This window comes from Astatotilapia calliptera, chromosome 1 (assembly GCF_900246225.1).
Source record: "Astatotilapia calliptera chromosome 1, fAstCal1.2, whole genome shotgun sequence".
NCBI classification, from domain to species: Eukaryota; Metazoa; Chordata; class Actinopteri; order Cichliformes; family Cichlidae; genus Astatotilapia; species Astatotilapia calliptera.
The window spans coordinates 4,603,345-4,627,880 of NC_039302.1; the positions used below are offsets into that span (position 1 = coordinate 4,603,345).

A 24,536-nucleotide genomic window follows, 5' to 3' on the forward strand; every position below is an offset into this window, starting at 1 on the left:
CTGTCGACTTCCAAACTTTGACCAGTCACTTTATGAAAAAGGGAACACATGTGAGAAAGTTACATTCACAGACAACAGGATGCACAGGCTTGTGAAACTGATTACACTCGTCACAGTCCGGAAACACACAGGAGGGCAGGAGAGACTAAATCTGTTTGGGAATCATATTAAGCGAGGAAAGCTGAGAATCATATGATGAACGGATGATTGTTGTACCCTACTTTAGACTTTTCCATCTCTCAAACAGACACTTGCATCAGTGAGTAATGTGGAAGGCTGCCGTGTACGGATAAGAGGAGTTTCTGGTTAGGAAGTAGATTCCCGTCTAAACCAAACTTCATCTGTTCAACATACATGAATATAAGGCAGTGATTTTCTTTCTGTGTCACTTCCAACATATTCCCAGACTTAGGAGCATCGCTCCTCAGGGATTATTTATGTTTTCCATTTAATATGTTCAGCACACACACACAGACACACCCCTCACACAGAGACCCCCCCCCCCCCCCCACACACACACACACACACCGTGTCTGTTTACTTTAATAAATCAGATGTTTGTCGTCACGACCTGTGACTGCAGTCTACACACAAAAACTCATCTGCATTATTATTGTTATTCTTTGGGTCTGTTTGTTGCCACACTTCCAAAGTTCGTGGCTGTACAGTATGAATACACAGAGAAACATAAAAAAAAACCGTATCTGTCACATGTTCAGTACAACACCGAGAGAACAAATGACTTTAGAAATAAGTCGAGCATAAATTTGAGAGACATTAAATTCTGGGCTTATTTTTGGTTTATGAGGGTAAAAAATACTTTTATCTTTCTAAATTAGTCTAATCGGTGCCGCGTTTGACTCAAGCGAAATCCACATTAAAAAATGCCCTTGCATCTTTACGTGCCATGCGTGTATATCCCACACCCCGACTCTCAGCAAAACAGAGGTAAGGAGGAACTGAGCGATGCTGGACGCGTTATTATTGCAAGCAACGGGACGGTGAGAGAAACTGGGAAGCCCAGGAGCAGACATATTGATCTCGAAAGGTAAAGCTCTTTTTTGTTTCTCTTAGCACTGCGGTAAAGAAGCGGGCGCAGATAGTGATGGGGCTGTCAGGGCGAAGCGTTATATGCGTCCACGGCGTGTCTGTGCGTGTGTCTGTCGGGCTCCAGCAGAGGTGGCTCACATTAGACATTTTGGGCAGTGCCTGCGCATTTCTTAATGTGGGTGTCAGGCCGACCTGCAGAAATGACGACGTGACGCTGAACTTTGCGGTGTCAGTCGTAAGGTTGGCTGCAGGAAGCTGATGCCCAGCAGCATCCATCCAGCTAGGGGTGAAGATCACACCTCCTCATCTATTGTTACCGCGAATAGAAGCACCGCGAGCTATCTGGCACAATCTGGGCTTTATTATTGCATTGTTGCCAGCCACATGTCTCCATATTGAAATGCCGGTCAGAATCCATGCTGCTGCTGTTTCCCTGTATCAGAGGACCAGGGCCCATCTCTTCTGTCTGGCATCACACACACACACGGCTTAAGCTAAGCAGAATAGATCACAGCGAGTAGAGGGTGAGATCAAACGCGAACAGGCTGTACAAAGATAAGAACAAAAACCAGTCTGCAGAGACTATTCCAGCCTGCTGGAGTAAAAATGAATGAACTTGGAGCACGCAGTGGCTTAAAGTGACCTCATCCTGCTTCGTTAGTCTCGTGCTGTCATCACTATCGGTATAAAATCACTCACAGGATCATCTGATATCCAAAGCACCCTTCTAATGTCTAACTGTTGGCCTTTCATGGTTGTGATGACTGCAGTGGAGGGTCTTCTTGACTCTTGAACATGGTGTGGATATCATTTAGTTTGGTTTTAAAGGTCGCCGTGCACCCCACCTTCATGGGAGCCTCTTACAGCGCATTATTGGTCCTTTGTACTTCCTCTGCCAAACCGTGATCTACATTAGCATAGACTGCGGTGTTACTGGTAATGTGGTGTCTCCATGGAAACTGGAGCTGTCATATGACAAAGTCACTTAATATTAATCTTCAAACCTGCAAGCACGCAGCACAAGATTAAAAGCTCATTACAAAGCGTGTTTTATAAACCCGGGCTTCATTGCAGTTTTAATCACCCAGAATCATCATGTGATCACAGGGCCTCGTTTCTTTTACGATTACTGCCCAGGCCTGCAGTGCCCGAGATGCACGTGTAGTCTATTGAACCATGCCCCCAGGTTTGGTTTCAGGGTTCCCCTTTTCTGAAAATCCTTGTTTGCCAAAATACAGAAAACACAGACTATACTGTATCCAGGATGTCAGGTAACATATAATCTGTGCACACAAACTCTTGAGGGGAATTACAGTAAAAAAAAGTGAACCCATCTCTTCCTGAAAACCCCACAAGGACCCATGAAGGTCTCCGAGATCCCAGTGCGGGACCTGGTGTCCCATATTTCTGTCTTTGATACGATTTATCACCACAGGCTGTGAAACTCCACCGTGTTACGTAGAGTCCTTAAAATCCAATACATACGGTACACATAGAAACTGTAATTATAGCTATATTAACATCAATACAATGATACAGTGAATGTGTACCACACATGCTATCCATTATAGCCACCCTGCTACCGTCGAACCAGTCGTGTGACGTCGTTATCGCAGCTGAACCAATGAAATTACTTCTAGCAATTTTACCGCGAGGAAGCGAAATATGGGCGTGTCCATGTTCGTCCTTCCAAAGAAAATGTAAAGAAGCTGCTAAATACACACGCGAACCAAAACGTAATGGCCTTGCTGGCTTACAGGTAAATGTACCCTGTGTCACTGGGGGCATGGTTAAGGTCCTCTCGGGCATACTTGCTGTTGCGTTGGAAGCGGCACCCTTTTGTTTTTGGGCGGAGCGTTAGTTGCTAGCCTTTTATTTAGCTAGCAGCGACTACCTCAGATAGCCGGTTGTAGGGACTCACATGGCGACACCTCTGTTGTTTCACAACGGCTCGGCTAGCTAACAGCAGCCCGTCTCCTGCCCTCGGCCTGACCCCATGGATCCCGGTGGAAGTGAACTGGACTCCAGCCTGCCTCAGCCAGACAACCCGTGTTTGATAGTGGAGGACTCCCAGCCGGACAGTGTCGCTTTAGAAGACGACCCCGAGAGCAGCTACCGAGCTCTGCTGGCCCGTCGCCTGTCCAGTCTACAGCCCACCGCTCGCAGCCCGGTACTGGTAAGGAGAAGATCTCATTCAGTAGCTCTCCTCTCTGTAATGCAGTTACTGATTACTTGAGCAGATAAAGAACAATAAGCACAGATTTATACTTGAGTAAAATGGTAAGACGAGTGGCTTTTTCACGGACGTTGCACTCAACTCGACCACAGACGGTCCAGTTCATTTCCTCAGCTATCCATCCGCCCATTAATCAGTCAGGCTTACTTTGAAAAACTGGGTAAAATGCAGGCTACACTTTGGACATACTGGCAGAGGCTGGTAATCTGTTACAAGCAAACTGACTCACACTCACATCTGAGCTGTCGAGAGGACTCTGCAGCTCAGATGTAAAGAGTAAACTCGTCACACAGAGGCCTGTGCTGGCTTTTTGTTCAGACCTGCTGGCAGGCGATCTCTCCTCCACGCTCTAAAGCACTAAACCTCCAGGGAAACACTGAAGCACAGTTCATGTGAGATACAACACTCAGGCATCTGTAACAGTAAACCACTGTTGGTTAGTAGTTGTTGTGCAGCTTTGAATTAGTTTAAACCCAAAACAAATGTTGCATGTTGAAAGTTGAAAATGTATAAAAAAGACAACTTCTGTCATTTACATTACAACCTTCTCTCTTCTAGGAATTAATATCTTCACCAATAGGAAGCAGGTGCTCTCAGACCGGCAGCCAATCAGAGAGCAACAGCCAGGCTGAGCCTGGTAAGTGTTTTCCAGTGTAGTGGGAGATAGTTAAGTGTTTCTTGTCCTGAATGAAGATAAAACAGCGCTTTTGCTTCTTTCTTAGACGGTCTTGCTGCAGCCAACCCCAGTTCAGTGTTCCAGGAGGACAGTCAAGTTTTAAATATCTGCGCTCCTCCAAACAACAAAAAGTGTGTTTGATTTGTCCACTTTTGCAGTTTGATTGTGGTCAGGGTCAGATGGCAATGAAAGGTTTCACTTTATTTTTCAGGTGTGTACCAGAGGACGCTGACATGGATTCCGGTGCTGATTCTACTACACACTGTATTCAGTCTGAAGGTACGCATTTTTCCAACACATTAAGTTCCAAAAGCATCTGCCGGTCTGTTTGATGTCGTGCTTGGAAGTAACTGCTACGGGTTGTGTTGTGTTTCAGGGGAAGCTTCTCAGTTTGGTTTTCTTGAGCTTTCTCAGACTCAGGATCTGTGTGGGGAAGCTGTGAACAGTCAGGAGGAAGACGGAGACAAATGCAACAAATTGGGTATAAGGACTTTTATCCACGTGTCTGTATTACACTGTCATTATCCACATTAATAAAGGATTGCATTCAGCTGCTTGTCGCTCTGCGTCGGGGCGGTGACGCTCTGGTTTACCTCGTATTCGTGGCGTGCCTCTGACAGGCAAAACATGGAGGCAGAGCTGCTGTGCTTTTCAAACAGCTGCAACTAACATCTGTCTGCTGGGCTGCTAATGCGACCAGCATAACTAAGGTTCATGACCGTGTTTGTGCTGTTGTTGTTTGTTTACTGTTTTTTGCACTTTTAATGAAATGATCTGACAAAATAATGATGGCTGTGTCTCCAAGGAGGAGTGAAATACTATTTTATTAGCACTTCATAGCACTCATTAGCAGGCATCTATTTCACTGTGATTCATACATGGACAGGTGATTTGCTAACAAAGCTGGCCACCTTATGTGCTAGCTTACAACTTTAGATCTCGCTGGGCCTTTGTTTAAATTTTGATGTCATGATTTTGGCTTCCAGTGGAAACAAGATAATGGGTCCTTTTTTCACTTTTTGTTACTAAATGCTTGTTTTTGTGTTGTGGTAAATCAAGCACAACCATTCGATTTGCACGTCTTCAACATAAATACACACATGATTTAGTTCAGCAGTATCTACGATGACACACAGTCGTTAGTCAACAAGACTTGTGTTGAAAAAGTTGTGAAAGATTTCACTGATTGCACCTGTAGAAAGATCATTAGTGGCCCAACTGGTCTGGTTTCAGTGACACGTCACTCTGCTGTTGATCAGCTGTTTGCTGTTTATTGCTCCCTCGGCCCCTGCTGTGCGTCTCCTTACCCCACCTGACACCATCGTGCATCCCACGGTGAAGACTTTGGGCCAGCAGGAGCTGATGGTTGCCCTTGCTAAAAGGGCTTTACAGTCAACAGCATCAAGTCCAGATGACTCTTACATTCATCACCATGGTCACCCCTTTTTTGATTTTGATTTTAAATAATCATAAATAGTGGAAATTGCAGTTATTGAACAAACACATTGTGATGGTTATTGGTCGAAGCAAACAGCCCTACTTCTGCTTTCAAATAAGCAACACAGCAGAGATCAAAATGCTTATGTTGAGTCTTGGACACAGGATTCACAAACATGGTGATTGATGTTGCCTTGTGTGCTGCCATCCTTTATATACAGTCTATGGTTGCAACAGAAATGCGTTCCTGATCTCTGGATGCAGAATGAGGGGTGCTGGGTATAATTACGTTTTTACTTGTTCCGATCAGAGCATTCCCAGTAGGGCTGCCACGATTTGTCGACTAGTCACGATTACGTCGACTATCAAAATCGTCGACGACTGATTTAATAGTCGACGCGTCGTTTGAAGCTTTGTAAGATCCCAAAAGACGAAGGAATAAGTAGCAGGATTTAAGAGTGTAATAACGGACTGAAACAGAAGATGGCAGCACTGCATGTACAAGGATGCCAGCTGCCGTTAAACCCCGAAGAAGAAGAAGAAGCAGCTGTGTCCCAGAATTCATAGCGCGGCCCAGCTCAGTTTCCAACAATGGCGGCAGCTAGTTAGTTTTAATATTACTCTTATTATTCTTTCTGGGTCACAAAATAAACGTTTAACATATTTTCAGGCGAGAATGTAGCTGTGTAAACCTCAAATATCGGCTCAGTTTATCAGGACACCACATATTTTCAAAAGCGCTCCGACGTTTTCGGAGACGTCTGTTACCCACTAGCTGGATAGCTAGCCGGGGGCTAGGTCACTAGCGCGGTGAGAACACCGGACTCCCGGCAAATTGTTTTCAAACCCACCGCCATCTTTCACTACTCAGGTTAAATATATATGAGTCACTTAGATAAATTAAAAATGTTGTTGTTTGGCTTTTTTTTTTTTTTTTTAGTATTTTATTTGTTCCTGAGTAAATCGGTTTGTCTGAGATTAAAGTTATAGTTTTTACACAGCTGAATAAACGTCAAGCAGACAGCTGATTATCAGAAGTGTGAGATGCTGGAGAATATACTCCGTTGTCCTGTTATATTTTAGATAGCAAGGAGTTTATTAAACTTCACCGAAACAATCTGCAAATTTCATTAAAATTTAATAAACTACCATCTTGTCTTTATTTTTAGTTAGCACCTTAAAAGCTTAAAGCTGTAAGCTAATGATAGTTATATAAGAACATATGCTGCTGGTGCAATAAGCTGTAGTTTTAGGTCCAGTGGATGATGATCTGATTAGTCGACTAATCGCATAAATAATCGGTGACTAGTCGACTATCAAAATAATCGTTTGTGGCAGCCCTAATTCCCAGTGACTCCATGAAGTTAAACAAAATAATCAATGTTCTCTTCATTCCCAGCAGAGCAGAACATCAGTTCCAGGACTTCAGAAAGTCAGGACAGCAAAGCGTTGAGGTGCAGCTCCATGTGACCTTTCAAAGTCTGCATTCATTAGATGTGCGTGTTTTGGCTTTGCACTGAAATTTCTTTTCTTCTCCAGGTCTGAGGTGAGCTCCAGCAGCTCATCAGAGTCTTTGGGTCAGTCAGGCAGGCAGCTGAGTGTCCAGGTCCTGCTGCACTCGCAGAACCTGCAGGACTCTGCTGAGCAGGACCAGCAGGACTGTGAGATCCTGTCCTCACAGGACGATCTGTTCGATGCTGACAAGACAGGTACATTCATGTAGCACTCGAAGGATTACACATGTTGTCTTTTTAAGCCCATCACCTTCATATTGTCTAAGACCACACTGACAAACTGTCACATCAGAAATGTTGGCCTTAAGTGTGAGTTGTGGCGTTTTTTTTTTTTTTGTTTGTTTTTTTTTGTTTTTTTTTTTTGGAAGGTTGCCGTCTGGCAGTCAGCGCTATTTGGACAAACCTTTCAGGACTCATTTCTGTAACAGGTGGGCTGTGGATAACTGAAAAACACATTTTGGCAGAGGTGTACTGTGTCAGCCTTGTAATTTAAATTATTTAAAAATGCAGGTCTTTTTTAGTTTAATATTTTTTAATCATTAACTATAAAAAAGGGTCTTAGTTCCTGTTGTATTTTGCTTATTTGTTCATTCTCATCTCACTCCACGCCTTCCACACCCAAACATGACTGTATGCTCTTTGACTGCCTCACACATAGTAACCCAGGGGTTGTTGGAGGGACGAGTGTTTGAAAGTTCCTCACTGTGAGGAAGAGACACAATAACTCAGTTATTTACCTAAATGATTTGCCCTGCTTACATTTTGCTGTTAAGTTGGTGACGAGCTAACCAACAGATGTTGAACGTAGCGTAAAAATGAGTTTACAGGGAAATCATCGTGGACAAGGTTTCACCTGACGTGGTTGTTTGTTTTTTGTTAAATCACAAACAATCACAAACACATGGAACGTGTTGGCGCAGTGAGCATGCCCCTGAATGGCAAAGCCTCCTTTGCTCTAGTCGTCTTCAGCGATCTCTAAGCCCTTACAGCTACGCTGGTGTGCTCCTAACATAGGGTGAGGCTTAGTAGACAGGCCCATATAAACCCGTGTATGTGTTTAAATCAGAATAACTGTGAAAAAATAACTCGCTGTATGAGAAGTTGTTGAAAGTAGAGGTGTGCAGCCCAGTTTGTGCTTCCTTCACTGTGAGTAACAGTCCTGGTTTGTTTCTCTCGTACAAACGGAAAATGATCTGAAATTACTCTAACTGCTTCTTTACTTTCAGGTGCTGCAGTGGACAGTACAGTGTCTGAGCCGGAGCAGCAGGGTCACCCCACCTCCACACCCGCCCACACCCTACAGCTGCTGCATCTATCGGGACAGGGAACACTGGTGCAGGAGAGTCTGTCCCAGTAAGCGGCGTGCTGCTCTTGCATCATTCACACACAATAAATCCCTGAAAAATGAGCTGATGTCCTTTTTTCTCTCCCCTCTAGGAGCTCTGTTGATTATGTCGCCCCCACCCCAGACAACTTTAGCCATACCCCTTTAATAGTTCCCAGCTCACCAACCGAACTAGAGGATGAAAATGGTAGATCTGCTTTATTATCTCAGTTTGGGTTCAGACATGGAATCAGCTGGTGGATAAAGCTAACGTCCCTTTGCGTTGTCAGGTGCTGATTCACAAATGGATACGTCACTGCCTCCGGATGACAGGGGAGCAGGAGAAAAGGACGAGCCAATGGAAACCGAGGCCGCCCCCAAGCCACAACCATCTGCATCTACTCCCATATCCCAAAGTTCCCCTGGTTTTGCTTTAGAACGAACTCTCTCTGTACCGTCCCAGCCCGAGTTCTCTCATGTATGTCCTTCACTCTTTACTTTCAGCAGCCTATTTAAAATGTTCCCAGTAGAAAATATGGATTATATATGTGATGTATTAAATTGTCAGAGGATAGAGTGCTAGGCCCAGTGACAAAGACCGTTTGACCTGTCTAATCAATAAAAAATGCAAAGATCAGCAGATGATGTTGTGGTCGGCTGTAGGTCAGCTGACCAGCTGGTTGAAGAGTTCATTGATTTCAGCACCAACTTTGTTTGTGCCCTTATAAAGAAAACCATGTTGACTGTAGTTGTTCCTCTGAGGAGGAGAACCGTTACTTTCAGTGTAGGACTGCTGCTGGTTGTTAACACCGGGTCTTTGTGCCGCTCCTCCTTTCACTCTCAGAAATGAAGGGAGACGTGGTAAACAGCTTTCGTCTGATTGGCTGCCCCTCGTAAAGAGAGTTTGAGCAGCAGGTAGAGTTTGCTTCTGTGTCAGATGAGCAGTATGTCCTCTGTCACATCCTGCAACGTCCAGTTTAAAGGCTGAATCTCTGATTTATAACTGTGCAAAAGTCTTGAGTCATCTGGGTTTTGTATATCTTGTTCTTTCAAGCAGACAGCTTCTTGTAGCTTTGGACAGTTTTCCAGACGTTCTAAAGGTCCAAAGGTTTCTTTGGACATTTGCTGTTTGTTTTTGTTTTTTTGTTTTTGTTTTTGTTTTTCCTTCCCTTCACTCATTTTAGTTCATAACATTAACCTATGATTAATTCAAGCATAAAAGGCTCCTAACTTAACGGGTGAGCCAGTGTTGTCTAATGTATCTTTTGCCACTTGGTTATTAGAAGTCTGTCACAGAAACACATAATGTGTTCCCATCATTTTCTTTTGTTGAGCCTATGAAGAATACCAATGATAACAGTCTGTTTCAAGTTTCATGTCCCAGCGTGATGTGCACCAAAAATAATCTGAGGAAACTGGACAAAAGAGACAGCAGGTCTGAGACTATCGGCAGCAGATGAACATCTGAAAGTCATGTTTTAAGATGCCTGACGCAGGACCTAAGAGACACGTGTGACTCTGTATTAGATCCACCGGCTGATCAGTGAAGCCTCGTCAGGAACGGTCTCAGTGGAAGGCTGAGATAAGCCAAGTTACACAAAGGCTGGGCTGAAAATCAGGAAAGTGACGAATGCACAATTTCTGGTTCAAATGAATGTAAATGTGTAGCGAGGGTGTGCAGTGACCCTACAGCCACCTGTAGAACAGGGTGGAGGCTCTGGCGTGGTTTGAGGCTGCGTTTCAGGGATTTTGCCAAACCAGGTGGAATTATGAACATGGAAAGCATCTGACTGACAGTGGCTTCAGGTTTTTCAGTGTAGCCAGGCACACTGCCAGTCCACAGTTCACCACAGTGTGGGATCACTTTGACAGAAAGCAGAACAAACCCTGGAGAAGTAGTGCTGAAGACTGCTTAGAAAAAGCAGGAATGCCTAAGAGAGCTGAGGCTGTGTTGGTAAAATAAAGCAAAAGCTCTTCTTCCCTCATATGTGCTACGTTTGCACGCGTGTCGATAAATGTCTTCCCAGTTTTACTGGTAAAATATAAAAAAATAAAGGGTGACTCAAAAGTTTTGCACAGTAATGCAGACTAACTTTGAAACTTTGGTGCATGCGTAGAAAATGAATAGTTAAATAGACTTAATGCAGTGTGTGAATAAACGTGTCGTTTAGCTGCAGCTCTGATGATTTTCTGTGTTTCTAGGACGTATTTGTTCCGACGCAGAGCCAGGATGCACAAACGCATGAAAAGTCAGCGTCGTTGCCTTGTGAGACAGAGTCTCAGCATCTTGAGTCGGCTCCCTTCACCTTGCCTTTGCAGCTCTCTGTGAACACAGAGAGCTGCAGCTGTCATCAGCTCACCGCTGAGGAGGACAGCCAAGCCACTCAGATAGAGGAACTGGAGGAGCCGCTTGCCGTCGACACCAGCGACTCTGTGATTTCGTGTCACGATCAGAGAGAGGAGAGTAAAGCCGTCCCGTTGGAGTCACAAGCCGCCGCCGGCTCCAAAGTGTTGTCCTCTGCTGAATCACCGAAGCGCCACGTTGAATGTGCTGAGACTGAAGCGACCGATCTGGCCCAGAAATCAGCAGTTTCTCTGAATGTACAAAATGTGAATGTAAACGATGTGAAGGCTGACAGCAAAGATGCTGGCTGTGCTGACATGGTGTCTTGCTCGCAGCCAAAGTTTGATTCTGCTGATCTGACAGGTAAAAGCTGTGTGCAGGAGACTCCCTCAGACGCTACGCCCTGCAGCCTGCCTTCACAGTCTATGATTTCTCAAACATCTGCTGTGGATGCAGATGTGTCAGGAGGAACTGTAAAAAGTCCCTTTGTGGAATCGTCGTCGCCGCAGCCTGAGGTGGGGTGCAACAGCCAGACAGACAAAAACTCAATGCACGAACGAGGTGAAGAGGAGGATCAGGAGGTGGCGATGGAGGTGGAGAACGCCGAGGGTACCTCGGGAATGGGTCTGGTTCTCTCCCAGAGCCAGCTGTTGTCTCCTGAACCCATGGACGAGGAGATTGAGGACAAGGCAGAGGACAGCATCCTCTGTGTAACAGACAGTGAGAAAGAGGTGGCGTCACAATCAAAGACTCACAGTTCTCAACCAATCACAGGCCAAGTGTCAGTCTCTACCAATGGCCATGAATCCCAGACTCAGGAGAAAGAGGCGCACTCAGCTCCCGATAGGCTGTCCCAGACGGAGAGGGTGGGCTGTGAACCAGAGGCCCTCAAAGAAAAGAGCTTGAGCGACAGCTCGGGAGGTGAGCGTTCTGAAGATGTGTTTTCTGCAGAGTAAGCAGAGAGTCGTGTCCAAAGAGTAAAAACCCAAAACCCAGTAGTGTCTGTTAGAAAGAACTGAAAGGCCTCTTATAAAGGTTGAATTACTTTATCTTTGTCTTTAACCTGATTCTACTCGTGTGTTTCTGCTACAGACATTTCATTCCACTTCACCCTTCCTAAAGAAGGAGACTTGATTGGACCTGTTGTCGGCGCCACGCCACCGCTGATCAACCAGCTGAAGCAGACGCTGAGACACAGCACTCCCATCGGTGAGTGGCACCACACCGGTTCACCAAAAGCCAAAGAACATAACACGGTCCTAGTAATATTATTTTTTTCCCTCCTCCAGAGATCAGCTCTTTTTCTGAAAAGTCTGATGCAGTGGGTGATGTCTCTGCAGACATGGTGATGGCCAGCAGCGATATCGTTTTGGGTGGAAGTGGCGGTGACGCAGCTGACAAAGGTGACGGGAAGCTGAGCTTGAGGATGAAGCTGGTGACGCCCGTTGAGGAGGGCAGCTCGGAGCGTTTCAGCCTGCAGAGTAAGAACTCCTTCCACGCTGTTTGTGAAAAAGTGTCTCGCTGCCGCACGCTCAGCGATGCATTTCTTTCCCCAGAGCCGACGCCACCAGAAGAGGATGGATCTGTCACCAAGGTTACGACCATTTCCCAGGCTGTAACCAGGTAAGCTGGCACTCTCTCAGCAGGTTAATTAAATTCTTTCATTTGTCGTCTTCTTCTCATTTCAGTCTAATCCACTTGTGCATGCTGTCTCTGTGTCATCTCCCAGTATAGTTTGAGGTTTTGAGGTGCTCACGTCGTATCGATTGAACTCTAAATAACATTTTTAACTTAGTACTTTGTTAAAAGTATGCACCAAAACTTTATGTTGGATTCAAATTGTTAAATGTTGCCATTGTTGTACTTAAATTTGGAAACCGTGCCTTAAACTGCATGGTTGGATATTCTTCTGCTCCTCCCCGACACATCTGTGATGCTGTGGGAGGTAATTAGCTGTTTAACTGCAGGCACATTCCACGTGACATTCTGGTTTCCTTATCTTCTGAGGGATGTCCACCCCCGGTCATTTAGGGGCTCGCCTATGCTTGCATATGGTGAACCATTAGAGTTAAGCCGTATACGGGTGTGGGGAGATGACCTTTAGATAACCAGGAAATGTGGTTATACAGTTGTAAGCATATATTGTGTGGCAGGAAGAGAGAGAGAGACACACACACACACACACACACACACACACACACACACACACACACACACACACACACACACACACACACACACACACACACACACACACACACACACACACAGTGTTTCAACCTTTTGTGACCGGTGAGGAGCGTGCAGGTAGTGCACACTACCGTATGCAGGTAGTGTGCAGTGCAGTGACTGGATATCAAGCATGTTGGTTTGCTTACTATGTTAAAGAAATCGTTTTCTTTGAGCTACGGCGCGTGAGGATAAAACTTGAAAGGTTTGTTGTTCCATTGTTGACGTTCCAGCAGCCCGTCTGTATTCACTCGGGTCAGGCAGGTGCACCGACAGCAGGAGGTGGAGGAGGACAGCCAGCCTGGAGGAAACACTACACTGGTCAGGTAAGCTCACATCATAGTCTCACAGAGGCAGATAAATGCATAAAGATTGACACTGTTTAAGCCTTTCACTGTGCTTGTCAATAAGGAATGCCATTACAGGTTCATATGTCTGGATAAATGTTGTGACTTTGCACTGCAGGCATGAAGGTCCGCAGGGAAAAGCCTGCCACACGCTCACAGCAGTGTTGTCCCACTTTTGTTAGCATTTTGAGCCTGTGATTTGCCCAGTGTTAATGTTAGCACATGCACATGACAGCATTCACCACACTGGCTGTCCTGTGTCATCCTGACACTATCTGTTCCCACTTTATAAATCATCTAGTCCTTCACATGTCTGTCTGACCCTGGGATTTGTCCCCTGATGTAGTGTGTGTTAGAACAGAAATAGGCTTCGTGCTGTGAGCCTGCGTGTGCATGTGACAGTGAGACCTACTTTGTTTCCAGAGGAGATTGGGTGGTTATTTTTTCTACTTGGTGCGTATTCTCTCAGGACATGGAGAGTGGTAAGGTGTGACAAAGTTGGGTCATTCTGCTGAATGTTCTCTGCAAACGTAGTGGAACAGCCACACTGCTGTGATCCTTTGTGGAAACATTAGGGCTGCTCTGACTCGTTATCAGTCGACTGATTAAGAAAAGACACGCGTCCATGCCATGTGTTTACCTTTGGAAAGTAAAGGTAACGATTTGGTGTGTGACACTGCTTTTGGAGCCTTTGGTACAAACAGGTTTTCAGCAAATCTGTGAAAAGCAGTGAACAGAAGTATTTTGTGGTTGCTGGACTAACTAACCACTAGAAAAGCTAAACATGAATGTTTAAAAGCAGAAAGGTTCTCGTTGGGATTGCTGACCTGTAATTTGATCACTGGTAAGATGCTCCATAGTTATGTACCGTCTTTTCCAGGGGGGAACTGTTCGCCTCACCACAGAGGAGCTCTCAGGCGTCCGTATCGAAATGCAACAGTCTGCCGAACAGCCAGGATGTATCGACCGCGCCGCAGCAGGACCTGCGGGATGCGCTCGCCCCTGCTGAGCCGCCTGAGGACAGCAGAGGACTGCCTGATGCTCAAGAGCCGACCTCCCCGAGCAGCACAACAGTCAGGCAGAAGGTGGTTTCCCAGCCGGCCTCTGAGAACACCATCACCTCCACACCGCCCAGCAAGGTATGCAACTCAGGATCAGTGATGCAGAGTTGAATAAAAATGTGGTCTCCATCATCGAATTTCCCAGAGGAACCCACCCGAGGGATTAATAAAGTTCTATCTAATCTATTTGATGTTATTGTGATATTAATCAGTCTGTCCTGTGTGCTCAGACATGCCAGCGGACAGTCTCCCAGCAGACCGGCTTCGATGCAGCAGGGTTTCGCTCCCCAGCTGGCCGGGTACGCACACTGAGCCTCTTTGGACGAAGAGATCAACCACGCGTTTCTATCGTTCATTTGTCATTCTTCAATTTCTTTTGTATTGAAAGGGTGAACCCGAGTCCCCGTCCTTTAGAAGAACTGCCGTTCCCTCTCACCGCAGACACGTGCGCACCATCCAGGAAGTGCGGACCACCGTCACTCGGATCATTACCGATGTGTATTATGAGGACGGCAAAGAGGTGGATCGCAAAGTCACCGAGGTAACTGTCTCTGGGTCTGATTCCTGGAGCCTGTGTTTTTGTATTTGCTGTCTGTCAGAACATGTCAGGGCTGTAAGTTCATGCAATCCTCCTCTGCACAGTTCAGAGAGCAGCACTGCTGTGCAATTCACAGTTATGTGATTTTATCGAGAAACATCACCGTGATTAAAATCTGCATCATTTGTCCAAACACAGTGTTCGTTTAATTTCTGCTGAATATTCATTTCTTAAAAAATCACATGGGTCTGAGTGTGCATGAGCACGAGCTGCAGCCTCCAGAACGAGAAGGAAAGCATTGACTGCCATGCAATCCTGTGCAGACATCCATGGTTCTTTCACTATCAGGCCTCTTTGTTTTTAAAGGAAAATGTATTTATGGATTTTGGCTGTTTAACGTGTTCGTGTCACTGCCCGACGTGTCCAGGAGAGCGAGGAGCCCGTGGTGGACTGTCAGGTCTTGGACAGCGACATCTCTCCGTGCCGCACAGGCAGCAGTTCTGTGACCTCTGGTGATCTGGGGGACATCAGCTCGCTTTCGTCCAAAGCGTCCAGCCTGCAGCACAGCTCCGGGGGAACCAGCAGCAGTATGGGCCTCACCAGACCAGACTTCATCATTCCAGCGAGCAGAGGGTTCAAATCCACGAGGTAACTCCTCATCCTCCACCGTCCCAAAGTTCTTACCGTTTCTCCTCAACCTTCCTGCTCTTTCTCTCTGCACTAGTTGCATGCTGTGTCACTTCTTCACCTGCTGTGACTCTAACACCCTGATTTCTCAGTGATTCACTGATCCCTGCCTGCGACAGGTCCGTGTTGTCACAGGTGTAGATCTGGGGTCGCTGCACAGCTCTCACTTGACAGTGAAGTGACTTTTCAAAGTGTCCCCAGATCGGTGCCTGTGCAACCTGACCGGCTCCATTCGTCCCCTCTGTGTGTCTGCAGTCCAAGGAGGGGAGGTGGGCATCAACAGAGGGGTCACAGGGGTCACAGGGCAGGGTCAGTGGTCACACTGAACAGAGGCTACAGCACGCTGGGGTCCCGGGCCTTCGTCCCGCTGACCCCCAGAGGAAGGGCTAGAAGGGGCCGACCCCCGTCCCGCTCCTCCCTGTCCAGGTGAGTCCTCTCTGAGGCTCGCTCTGCACTTACAGAAACCATGGACAGGAAACACTCTGAGCCCTCGCCAGCTGCACGACCTTAATAACACTTTTTCCTTTTCTTACTCATTTTCTTCTCACTCAAACCTTATTCAGGTCCACGGCTTGCATCGCCGTGAACCTGCCTCGTGCAGATTTACCCTGCGTAGTTAATCTGGGGCTAGATGGGGTGCTGCGTGTTATCACATTTGCAGAGTTTGTAGCTGATGCTCTTGAAGTGTTCCCATGCCACACAGACAGCAGCAGATTAGACTGTAAGCTTTAGTTGAGGTACGGGACAGAAAGCTAGTTTGTCTGCTAACCTCCAGCTGGATAAAAGCTGCTTTAAAGATACTCGTGGTTTGTTTCAACAAATAAGGATTATTTTGACATAGCAGGTCCAAAACAGCACTGTGCGTACTGTTAAAGCTAAAGGATATTCACTGATTCCATTAAAATGAATCTGTGGAATGTCTTCCATCTCTGCTTGGATAGGGACAACACAGGCCTTTTATACGAGACTGTTCTCTCTCAAAGGGGAGGAGGCGGTGGCTCGCTGCAGAGACTGACGGCTCAGGGCCAGCCACAGTCGTCCTCAGAAGATGAGCCGTACAGCCGCGTGCTCCCCGTCAGCCCCACGGACCCCGAGCTGCCCAGCCACTCGGACTCCCTCAGGTCTTCGCCAGAGGCGGCGAGCTCAGCCGGGAGCAGCTTCATCGGCCTGCGAGTGGTGGCCAAGTGGTCATCCAATGGTTACTTCTACTCTGGTCGCATCATCAAAGACGCCGGCGAGGGGAGATTCCGCTTGCGGTTTGACGATGGCTACGAGTGTGAGGTTGCCGGGAAGGATATCCTGCTGTGTGATCCCATCCCGCTGGAGACGGAGGTCACTGCTCTGCTGGAAGACGAGTACTTCAGTATAGGTGAGGAAGTGACCGCGCGTAGTTTAGTAAGATCGCTGTGGTGATTTTGGTTTTTGTCCTTTTCTTCGACCTGGTTTAGACTGAGGAGATTTAACAGTGACATCAGCTCTGACTGTTTCTGTGGTTGTTGCATGAAAGACTAAAACATGCAGGACCGATGGTTCTTGTGTTTGTGCAGGTGTCGTTAAGGGCCATAAAACAGAGGGCCAGGAGCTGTTTTACAGCGTGGAGAAGGAGGGTCGGAGGCAGTGGTACAACAGGACATCGGTCATCCTGTCGCTGGAGCAGGGAAACAAGCTGAGGGAGCAGCACAGCCTCGGGCCCTACGAGCCCACCATTCCCCTGGCCAAGGCCTCCGACATCAGTCTGGGTGAGGCAGCTGCAGAGCTGAGGATGGACCCACACGGCTGTGGTACCGCCTCTGCCCGTGACTGTGCTTAACTGTTTTAAACCTCGACAAGACGGATTTTATTTTCACCTACAGTCCTCCTTAAACAGGTCAAACTCTTTGAAACAGACCAATAGAAAGTTCAGCCTGAGTTTAACCAGGTTCCTTCTGATCCTCTTCTCGACTGATGCGTCTGTTCCTCTGATCGCAGCTCTCACTGTTTTTAGAGCTTTTCAAAGCCAATCATTCTTATCCATGATGAAGACAGAAGGAACCAATAACATGCATGTTATAGTGTGTTTGTTACAGTACACAGTATGGTGTGGAGCCAGTGTTAGCATCTTCTTCTGTCTTCTGGCCCGTGCGTTCCTCTGTGATGACAGTCGGGTCAGCACAGGGTCATTATAAAAGGACGAGGTCCCGTTCTTAGTTTTTTACTCAGATATGCAGCCTTAGAGGTTCCTCACTTATTTTAATGCTTAGAGGCAGTAACTACAGGAAGTCTGTGTGTTTGGCCCAGCAGGCAAATGCAGTAGTATGTAAACGGCAGGCTCAGAGAGCTGGGAAGAAGTCCTGCATACATGTAGCACTCTGTCTAAAGAATACACTAGGAAGAGCTTGGTTTGCTTCAGGGGGCTGTGAGCCTGTTTGGAGTGTTCACGCATCATCCTGAACTCAGCTTAAAGGCACCTTTGAGAGCCCTGGTTTAATGTAATGGTAGAACGTACAGAACGCCATCAGGAGTGCTCCATGGCGCCTTTCATTCGTGCCCGCTGATACAGCTGCACTGAAAAATGAGACCAGAGCAGCGTTTCCTCGGCACACTGAACCTTCCTAACAGTGATCGTTTTCTGCAGCAGCTGTATTTAATAAAACCCACAGCAACAAACAAAGCCACCATCCTCTGATCAGACACGTGTGTTTGCTCTTTGCTCCGCCCTCTGTCATTTAAGGCTTGGGTTCACCATTCAAAACATGACGATTAAGATTATGCTGCCTGTGTAAGTTATGATGAGATCAGGGTTAATTGTTCAGGAGACAGATGACGTACAAAGATTTGCTCTGGAAGCAGGCGTGGCCGTCTAATACAGAAGCTCTGTTCCTGCGCCAGACTCCTCCTGTGTTATTGCTCCCGAGAGTAAAGACTACCTGTGTCATCCTACAGCTCATATTAGTGTCCAAAGCATCATCAGCAGACAGACGTCGTCCAGCTCTTCAGATACACTGAGACCTATAGTGAGACCAGTGTTTAAACCTAATATATGCTACTGTGTCAAGCTGAGTGTTCCCTTCAGTTTGCTGATATTTATTATTGTCCTCAGATAACTTGGTTGAGGGGAAGAGGAGACGCAGAGGAACCCCTGGAGGTCAGAACACTCCCAACCGCAGCTCCTCCAACAGCCCTCGCTCCCCGGGAACCTCCAGCAAGAGGAAGCTGATGGCCTCAGAGGACAACCAGGGGCCGGCCAAGAGAGGGCGCAGGGGGGCGGGGGCCAGAGCTGGTACGAAGACCGACTCGCCGTGACCATGGCTCTGTGTGTGTGTGTGTGTGTGTGTGTGTGTGTGTGTGTGTGTGTGTGGTTTGTTGGGGTTAATGTCATATATTTATGGTATTGCAGTTAACTTTGAATTTTAAAGTTGTGATTTTAAACGCGATGCAAACTGGTTTTAATGGACTGTTGATGATTAGCAGCTGATTTTTAACAGTTTTAAGATGACTTTTAATGATTGTGTGTAATAAACTGTTTTATTCATCCTGATGCAGACTTGATTCAGGTTGTTGTTCATGTGAAATCAGTAATATGCCATTTTTGTACTGAGCATAATGAAGACCTGTGTCTGCGGCCTGTGTGCGTCCTCTGCTGCTGAGACTGACTCGGTAATGAATAACTCACCCGCAGTTTTAGCGTGGTGTTCTTCACGGGTGGAGGGGAAGGGAAGTGGATTTCACGGGTGCATTATGTGAGCACAGCTGTTCTGTTTGACGTTGGGAAGGCGAGTTCAGCCACATCACAGAAACAGTTTCTCTGAGCTCTGTGCGCCCACCGTGGGTGTGTTATTTCCCGTGCTGTGAGGAATGATGCTGCTGTTACACTCCTGCTTTATTCTCTGGGCAGGAACTCTTCCCCACGTCACAACAATACATCAGAAACTATCTCCATGGTTAAAATAAGTGAGAAACTGCTTTATTGTGGCTTTGGGTGAACTCGTCCTTTAAAGAAAGTGCAGCACTGTTCCCCGTCTTTAACCTCTAAGCCCTGCGTGTGTTTGCGTCCTCAGCTCAGCGGGTCGGTGTGTGCAATACCTCGGGCAGTGGCACCGATGTCCCGGGTCAGTCTGGGGACGTGGAAGACTCTCACGGTCCGCTGCCCCAGAACACATCCCTCTTTATGGGCTTCGCTTTCATGCTGACCGCGTCGTCTGAGACCGACCGCCTGACCAATAAGCTCACGAGCGAGGATGAGGAGGGTGAGACAGATTCTGCTTCGGTACCTCCAGATTTGATTTTGACAAAGCCCAGAGTTGAGCCTTCAGTTATGTCACATAAACACTAATGTTGCATAAAGATTTGTCTGGAAGCCCAAACGTAGCTGTCGACAGGGTTTTCTGTTGGCGGCAGCAGTGTTGCTCACTGATGAAGCAGTGATATCATCACATACATGTGCCTGGACAGATGAACATGAACACTCACTCTTACTGCTTTTCCCCAGTGATCGTGCATTTAATAACACTGTGTTTCCACATTTTTGAGAAGCATTTAATAATAATAATAATAATAATAATACATTTTATTTAAATAGCGCCTTTCAAAGCACCCAAGGACACTGTACAACAGATAAAAACTGGAAATATACACAATGGTAAAAATAGAAGATAAAAGTTAAAACATACAGAAATTTAAGAATAGGCAATTTTAAACAGATGAGTTTTGAGGGTGGACTTAAAAAGAGAGAATGAACTAATATTTCTGAGGTCCGGGGGTAGGGAATTCCAAAGTCGAGGGGCAGAGCAGCTAAAGGCCCTCCCTCCCATTGTGATCAGACGAGCAGAGGGAACAGAGAGAGAAAGAGAAGATGAAGATCTGAGGCAGCGGGATGGGAGCTTCATCTGTAATAAGTCAGAGAGGTACGGTGGAGAGAGAGAATGAATAGCCTTGAATGTATACAGAATTATTTTAAAATGGATGCGAAATTTGACCGGGAGCCAGTGAAGTTGCTTCAGGATTGGGGAGATGTGGTGGGTAGAAGAAGTCCTAGTAATAATACGGGCAGCAGAGTTCTGGACACGTTGGAGCTTGTTGATAGATTTTTGTGTGAGGCCAAATAATAATGAGTTGCAGTAGTCAATTCTAGAGATAACAAGATTATGGATGAGAATGGCAGTGGCGTGAGGTGTGAGGAAGGGGCGGAGGAGATTAATGTTACGGAGTTGGAAATATGCTGCACGTGTAATATTATTGATATGCGAGTTAAAGGATAATGTGCTATCGAGAATGACACCCAAGCTTTTCACAGAGGGAGAGATAGGGACCAGCGAGTTATTGATGGTGAGAGAGAAATTGTTAATTCTGGATAGCAGTCGTTTAGTGCCAACCAGAAGAAGTTCCGATTTATTGCTGTTGAGTTTAAGAAAGTTGGAGGAGAACCAAGAATTAAGTTCAGCTAGACAGAGGATGAGGGAGGGTGGAAGAAGAGTAGAGTCAGGTTTGGTAGAGAGATAGAGCTGGGTGTCATCGGCGTAGCAGTGGAACTGAATATTATATTTACGAAAAATATGTCCGAGTGGAAGAAGGTAGATGATGAAAAGAAGGGGCCCGAGGACAGATCCCTGGGGCACCCCAGTGGATAAAGGAGAAAGCTGAGAAGTGAAGGATTTTAATTGAATGAACTGAGTGCGGTCAGATAGGTATGATTTAAACCAGGCTAGTGGAGTGTGAGAGAGACCAATAGAAGAAGACCAATTTGGTGCATAAACTTGCTTATCGGGCTCGTTCCCACTGTGGGAGAATCACAGTTTAAACTACAGCGAGTAAAACTTCTTCCAGTAGCACCACTGGGTCCAGTTTAGCCCATCATTTTGTGGTGCTGATTTCTGGGCCATAATTACCTCTTTCCCACTATGTGGTGCTGGTGCCCCTCACGCCCCAACTGGTCATGGTGCTGGCGGAGGGTTCTTCCTTCCCACTGTCGCCAAGTGTCTGATAGTTTGGGTTTTCTCTCTAGTTTTGTGGGGTCTTTATCTTACAATATAAAGAAAATTGAGGCGACTGTTGTCATTGTTTGGTGCAATATAAATACTGTCGAACTGAACAGGACTCCACATTATCAGAAAAAGTGTGATGACCTGCACAAACGGTTTTCTCCACGGTTTGCAGAAATGTTCACGGTAGCTAACACACCAAACACTCAAAGTAATGTTTTTGTGTATTTCCAAAAAGTATTGGAACATCAAAACAACCACGAATGAGCTACAATGAACTAACAATGACAAAATGCATATAATGTGCAGCCAGGTGCATCTCGGGATATTAAAGGGGGCTGATTGTGGTTTACATGGTTCACAGCTGAAAGTAATCCTCGTCCTATGCTGACCTCGGTGCAGCTCCTCAGTTCATCCTCTGTCTGAAACCGTCTGTTTCAGCTGCAGCTCCAGGCAGCTTTCTTCTGCTTAGCTGCCTCACAGACAGATGAGGGGAACATAATTATCCGCTCTGAGAAAAACACTCTGAAAGTGGGTGTTCAGAGCATCCCGAGCGTTTTGCACAGACTTATTTCATTATGTGAAACTGGCTTTGTTTAAATGGTAAATGGCCTGTATTTATATAGCGCTTTACTAGTCTCTAAGAACCCCAAAGCGCTTTACATATCCAGTCATCCACCCATTCACACACACATTCACACACTGGTGATGGCAAGCTACATTGTAGCCACAGCCACCCTGGGGCGCACTGACAGAGGCGAGGCTGCCGGACACTGGCGCCACCGGGCCCTCTGACCACCACCAGTAGGCAAGGGGTGAAGTGTCTTGCCCATGGACACAACGACCGAGACTGTTCAAGCCGGGGCTCGAACCGGCAACCTTCCGATTACAAGGCAAACGCCCAACTCTTGAGCCACGATCGCCCCTTCAATATGAACATTCACCACTGGAAACATGAGAGTATGTGCGGCTGGCTAACTACACACTGGACTCAGCCCTAATTACAATTGTTGACGCTCTTCCTGCCTCCTTTCATGCTTTTCTCTTCAGATTATGTGCAGACGGGTCCGTATAACAAGTCATACACAGAAACCCAGCTGCAGGCGGGCGGAGGCTTCATCCTACCAAACTTCAATGAAGAACAGGTAAGTAATGAAAACACTAGCATGTGCCTGTGATCACAGATATGTTTATGTTACACATATCTGTGCCATAAATCTGTCCAGCTCCAGGCTGTATTCACCAAAGCAATATCAGTGGCTGGTCATATGCACGTGGTCTTCTCCATGGTTACAAACATCACCTAAAGTCTGAAGCAGTGCAGTAAATGAGTGTGTGTTTGATTCCCTTTTCAGTGTAAGGCAGCTTACCAGAGCCTGCTCATCGCGGACCAGCACTGCCGTACCAGGAAGTACCTGCTGTGTTTAGCCAGCGGCGTGCCGTGTGTGTCGCACATATGGGTGAGAGACTGCTGCAAAGAAAACAAACTGCTCAACTACAGGAACTACCTGCTGCCTGCCGGCGTGGGGCTGGACGATGCCATAGTGGAGTGGTGAGAGGCTGCTTTCTGTTTGGGATTTATTTATCGGTACGGTGCAAAAATAAAAGGTTCCATATGAAATGTAGCACATCTGCTGCACATCACATCAAAAGATTTGTTTTTATTGGGGGAACATGAAAGTCAACAAACAACCAAATGGTAACTGGACTGGTTCTTATACAGCGCTTTTTCTACTCTTCTGAGCACTTTACACAACTTGTGCATTCACCCATATTTTCTAAGTGCTTTCTAACATTCACACATGCATCAGAGAGCAATTTGGGGTTAGTATCGTGCCCAAGGATATTTGGCATTCAGACTAGGGGAAGCCAGGAATCGAACCACCAACCTTCTGATCAGTAGATGACCTGCTCTCCCGCCTGAGCTACAGCCACCCCAAACAACACGTGTGGGCACCAAATGCTGTAAGTTTACTGATGAAGCCAGCAGTGCAGTTTGGATTCAGACTTGGTCCAAATTAACACCAGTGTAGAAGTCAAACGACCATCTTCTTTTGAAAAATCTTTATTGGAATTGACACTCAAAGGCAAAATCAAGCTCCACCCACCTCGTCATTTGACCTGTTTGTATAATAAATGAAACGGATCACATGGCTGATCTCTGCTCTTCTAATAAACGTCTTTCCTTGTGAGCAGTAAAGTGGCAGATTTCAGCACATTAGGGGGTAAAAGTCTCGTCTGCTACAATGTAACAGCTGGATGTTACTTCAGAATGGAAACCAGTGTGAAAACGTGCTGATAAAATTCTGGTTTCTCCTACTGTTCCTCGTCCTCACGAGGTCAGAGGTGTAAGAATCCCAGCTGATTCAGTGATGTCAGTCTTAAGTGATGTCATCTGCTGTGACATTGTTTTATGATGGTACTTTAAGATATTTCCATGTGGAATAAACCAAAGTGTTCTTGTTTATAAGTCACAGAGCCTTTGTTCTTTCTGATCTTTTCTGTTTGTCTCTCAGGCATCCTCGCTGCAGCCCCTTCAAAGGCCTGCGGGCTCTTCTGGTGTTTGAGAAGCCGGTGGAACTCTGGGCCCAGCTGATGACCATGGGTGGAGGCTCCTCCGTCCGGCAGTTCCAAGCAGACAAAGACGACTCTGGTACAGGATCCACACAGTGATGTCCAAACAATGCACCCTGTCTCGCTGCTGTGCTGAAACTAATGCGTTCACTTTCCCGCTCCATCCTTAGACATTCCTGCTGGCAAGTATGACCTCGTGGTGACAGACCATGCCTGTCCGCCGCTGCTCGAGAAAAGCGCAACATCACAGGAAATCCCGCTGGTGTCTCCGGAGTGGCTCATCCAGAGTCTCATCTGCGGGGAGCGCCTGGCTTTCGATTGCAAGCCTCAGTTTTGCCACGACTATTCCTCGTCCTCGTCGTCCTCATAATCTGACCCCACGTGCAAAATGCCTTTGACCAAGCTAAATGTTGAGCGTTAGTTCTGTTGCATGCTTCTGCTGTATATAACTTGATCCTGTCCGTTTTTATGAGATAATAAATTGTGACCCTTGTTTCATTTTAATGCATTGATGTTTATTTTCTCCACACAAAATGGTACACGCAACAAGCCGTTAATATTT

General features: G+C 46.5%; 1 protein-coding gene across 10 annotated transcripts; it reads left to right on the forward strand.

Moving 5' to 3' along the window:
* The first annotated feature begins 761 nt into the window (after positions 1-761).
* Positions 762-24,478, forward strand: tp53bp1 (tumor protein p53 binding protein, 1). Of its 10 annotated transcripts, XM_026148318.1 has the most exons (29): positions 762-1,048; positions 3,010-3,226; positions 3,845-3,923; positions 4,009-4,093; positions 4,174-4,241; positions 4,339-4,443; positions 6,799-6,853; positions 6,939-7,108; positions 8,140-8,266; positions 8,351-8,445; positions 8,528-8,715; positions 10,440-11,502; positions 11,674-11,790; positions 11,871-12,062; positions 12,138-12,204; positions 13,044-13,136; positions 14,038-14,296; positions 14,449-14,517; positions 14,607-14,759; positions 15,184-15,404; positions 15,699-15,869; positions 16,385-16,812; positions 16,991-17,182; positions 18,523-18,702; positions 19,481-19,669; positions 22,451-22,545; positions 22,756-22,952; positions 23,917-24,053; positions 24,145-24,478. In XM_026148318.1, exons 2-29 carry the CDS (start codon positions 3,047-3,049, stop codon positions 24,342-24,344), a joined length of 5,175 nt encoding a protein of 1,724 aa, XP_026004103.1. In that variant the 5' UTR covers positions 762-1,048; positions 3,010-3,046; the 3' UTR covers positions 24,345-24,478. The 10 variants fall into 10 exon arrangements, with proteins under 10 accessions (XP_026004103.1, XP_026004235.1, XP_026004501.1 ...); XM_026148450.1 differs by lacking the exon at positions 762-1,048 and having other exon boundaries at positions 1,072-3,226; positions 13,047-13,136; XM_026148716.1 differs by lacking the exon at positions 762-1,048 and having other exon boundaries at positions 1,072-3,226; positions 11,922-12,062.
* The last annotated feature ends 58 nt before the right edge of the window (positions 24,479-24,536 follow it).

Bases quoted from the DNA above. Each gene is read 5' to 3' on its own strand.
- tp53bp1 (XM_026148318.1), top strand. From the start codon at position 3,047: ATGGATCCCGGTGGAAGTGAACTGGACTCCAGCCTGCCTCAGCCAGAC. The intron at 3,924-4,008 runs GTAAGTGTTTTC...CTTCTTTCTTAG, and splicing joins CAACAGCCAGGCTGAGCCTG to ACGGTCTTGCTGCAGCCAAC. The intron at 14,518-14,606 runs GTACGCACACTG...TTGTATTGAAAG, and splicing joins TTCGCTCCCCAGCTGGCCGG to GGTGAACCCGAGTCCCCGTC.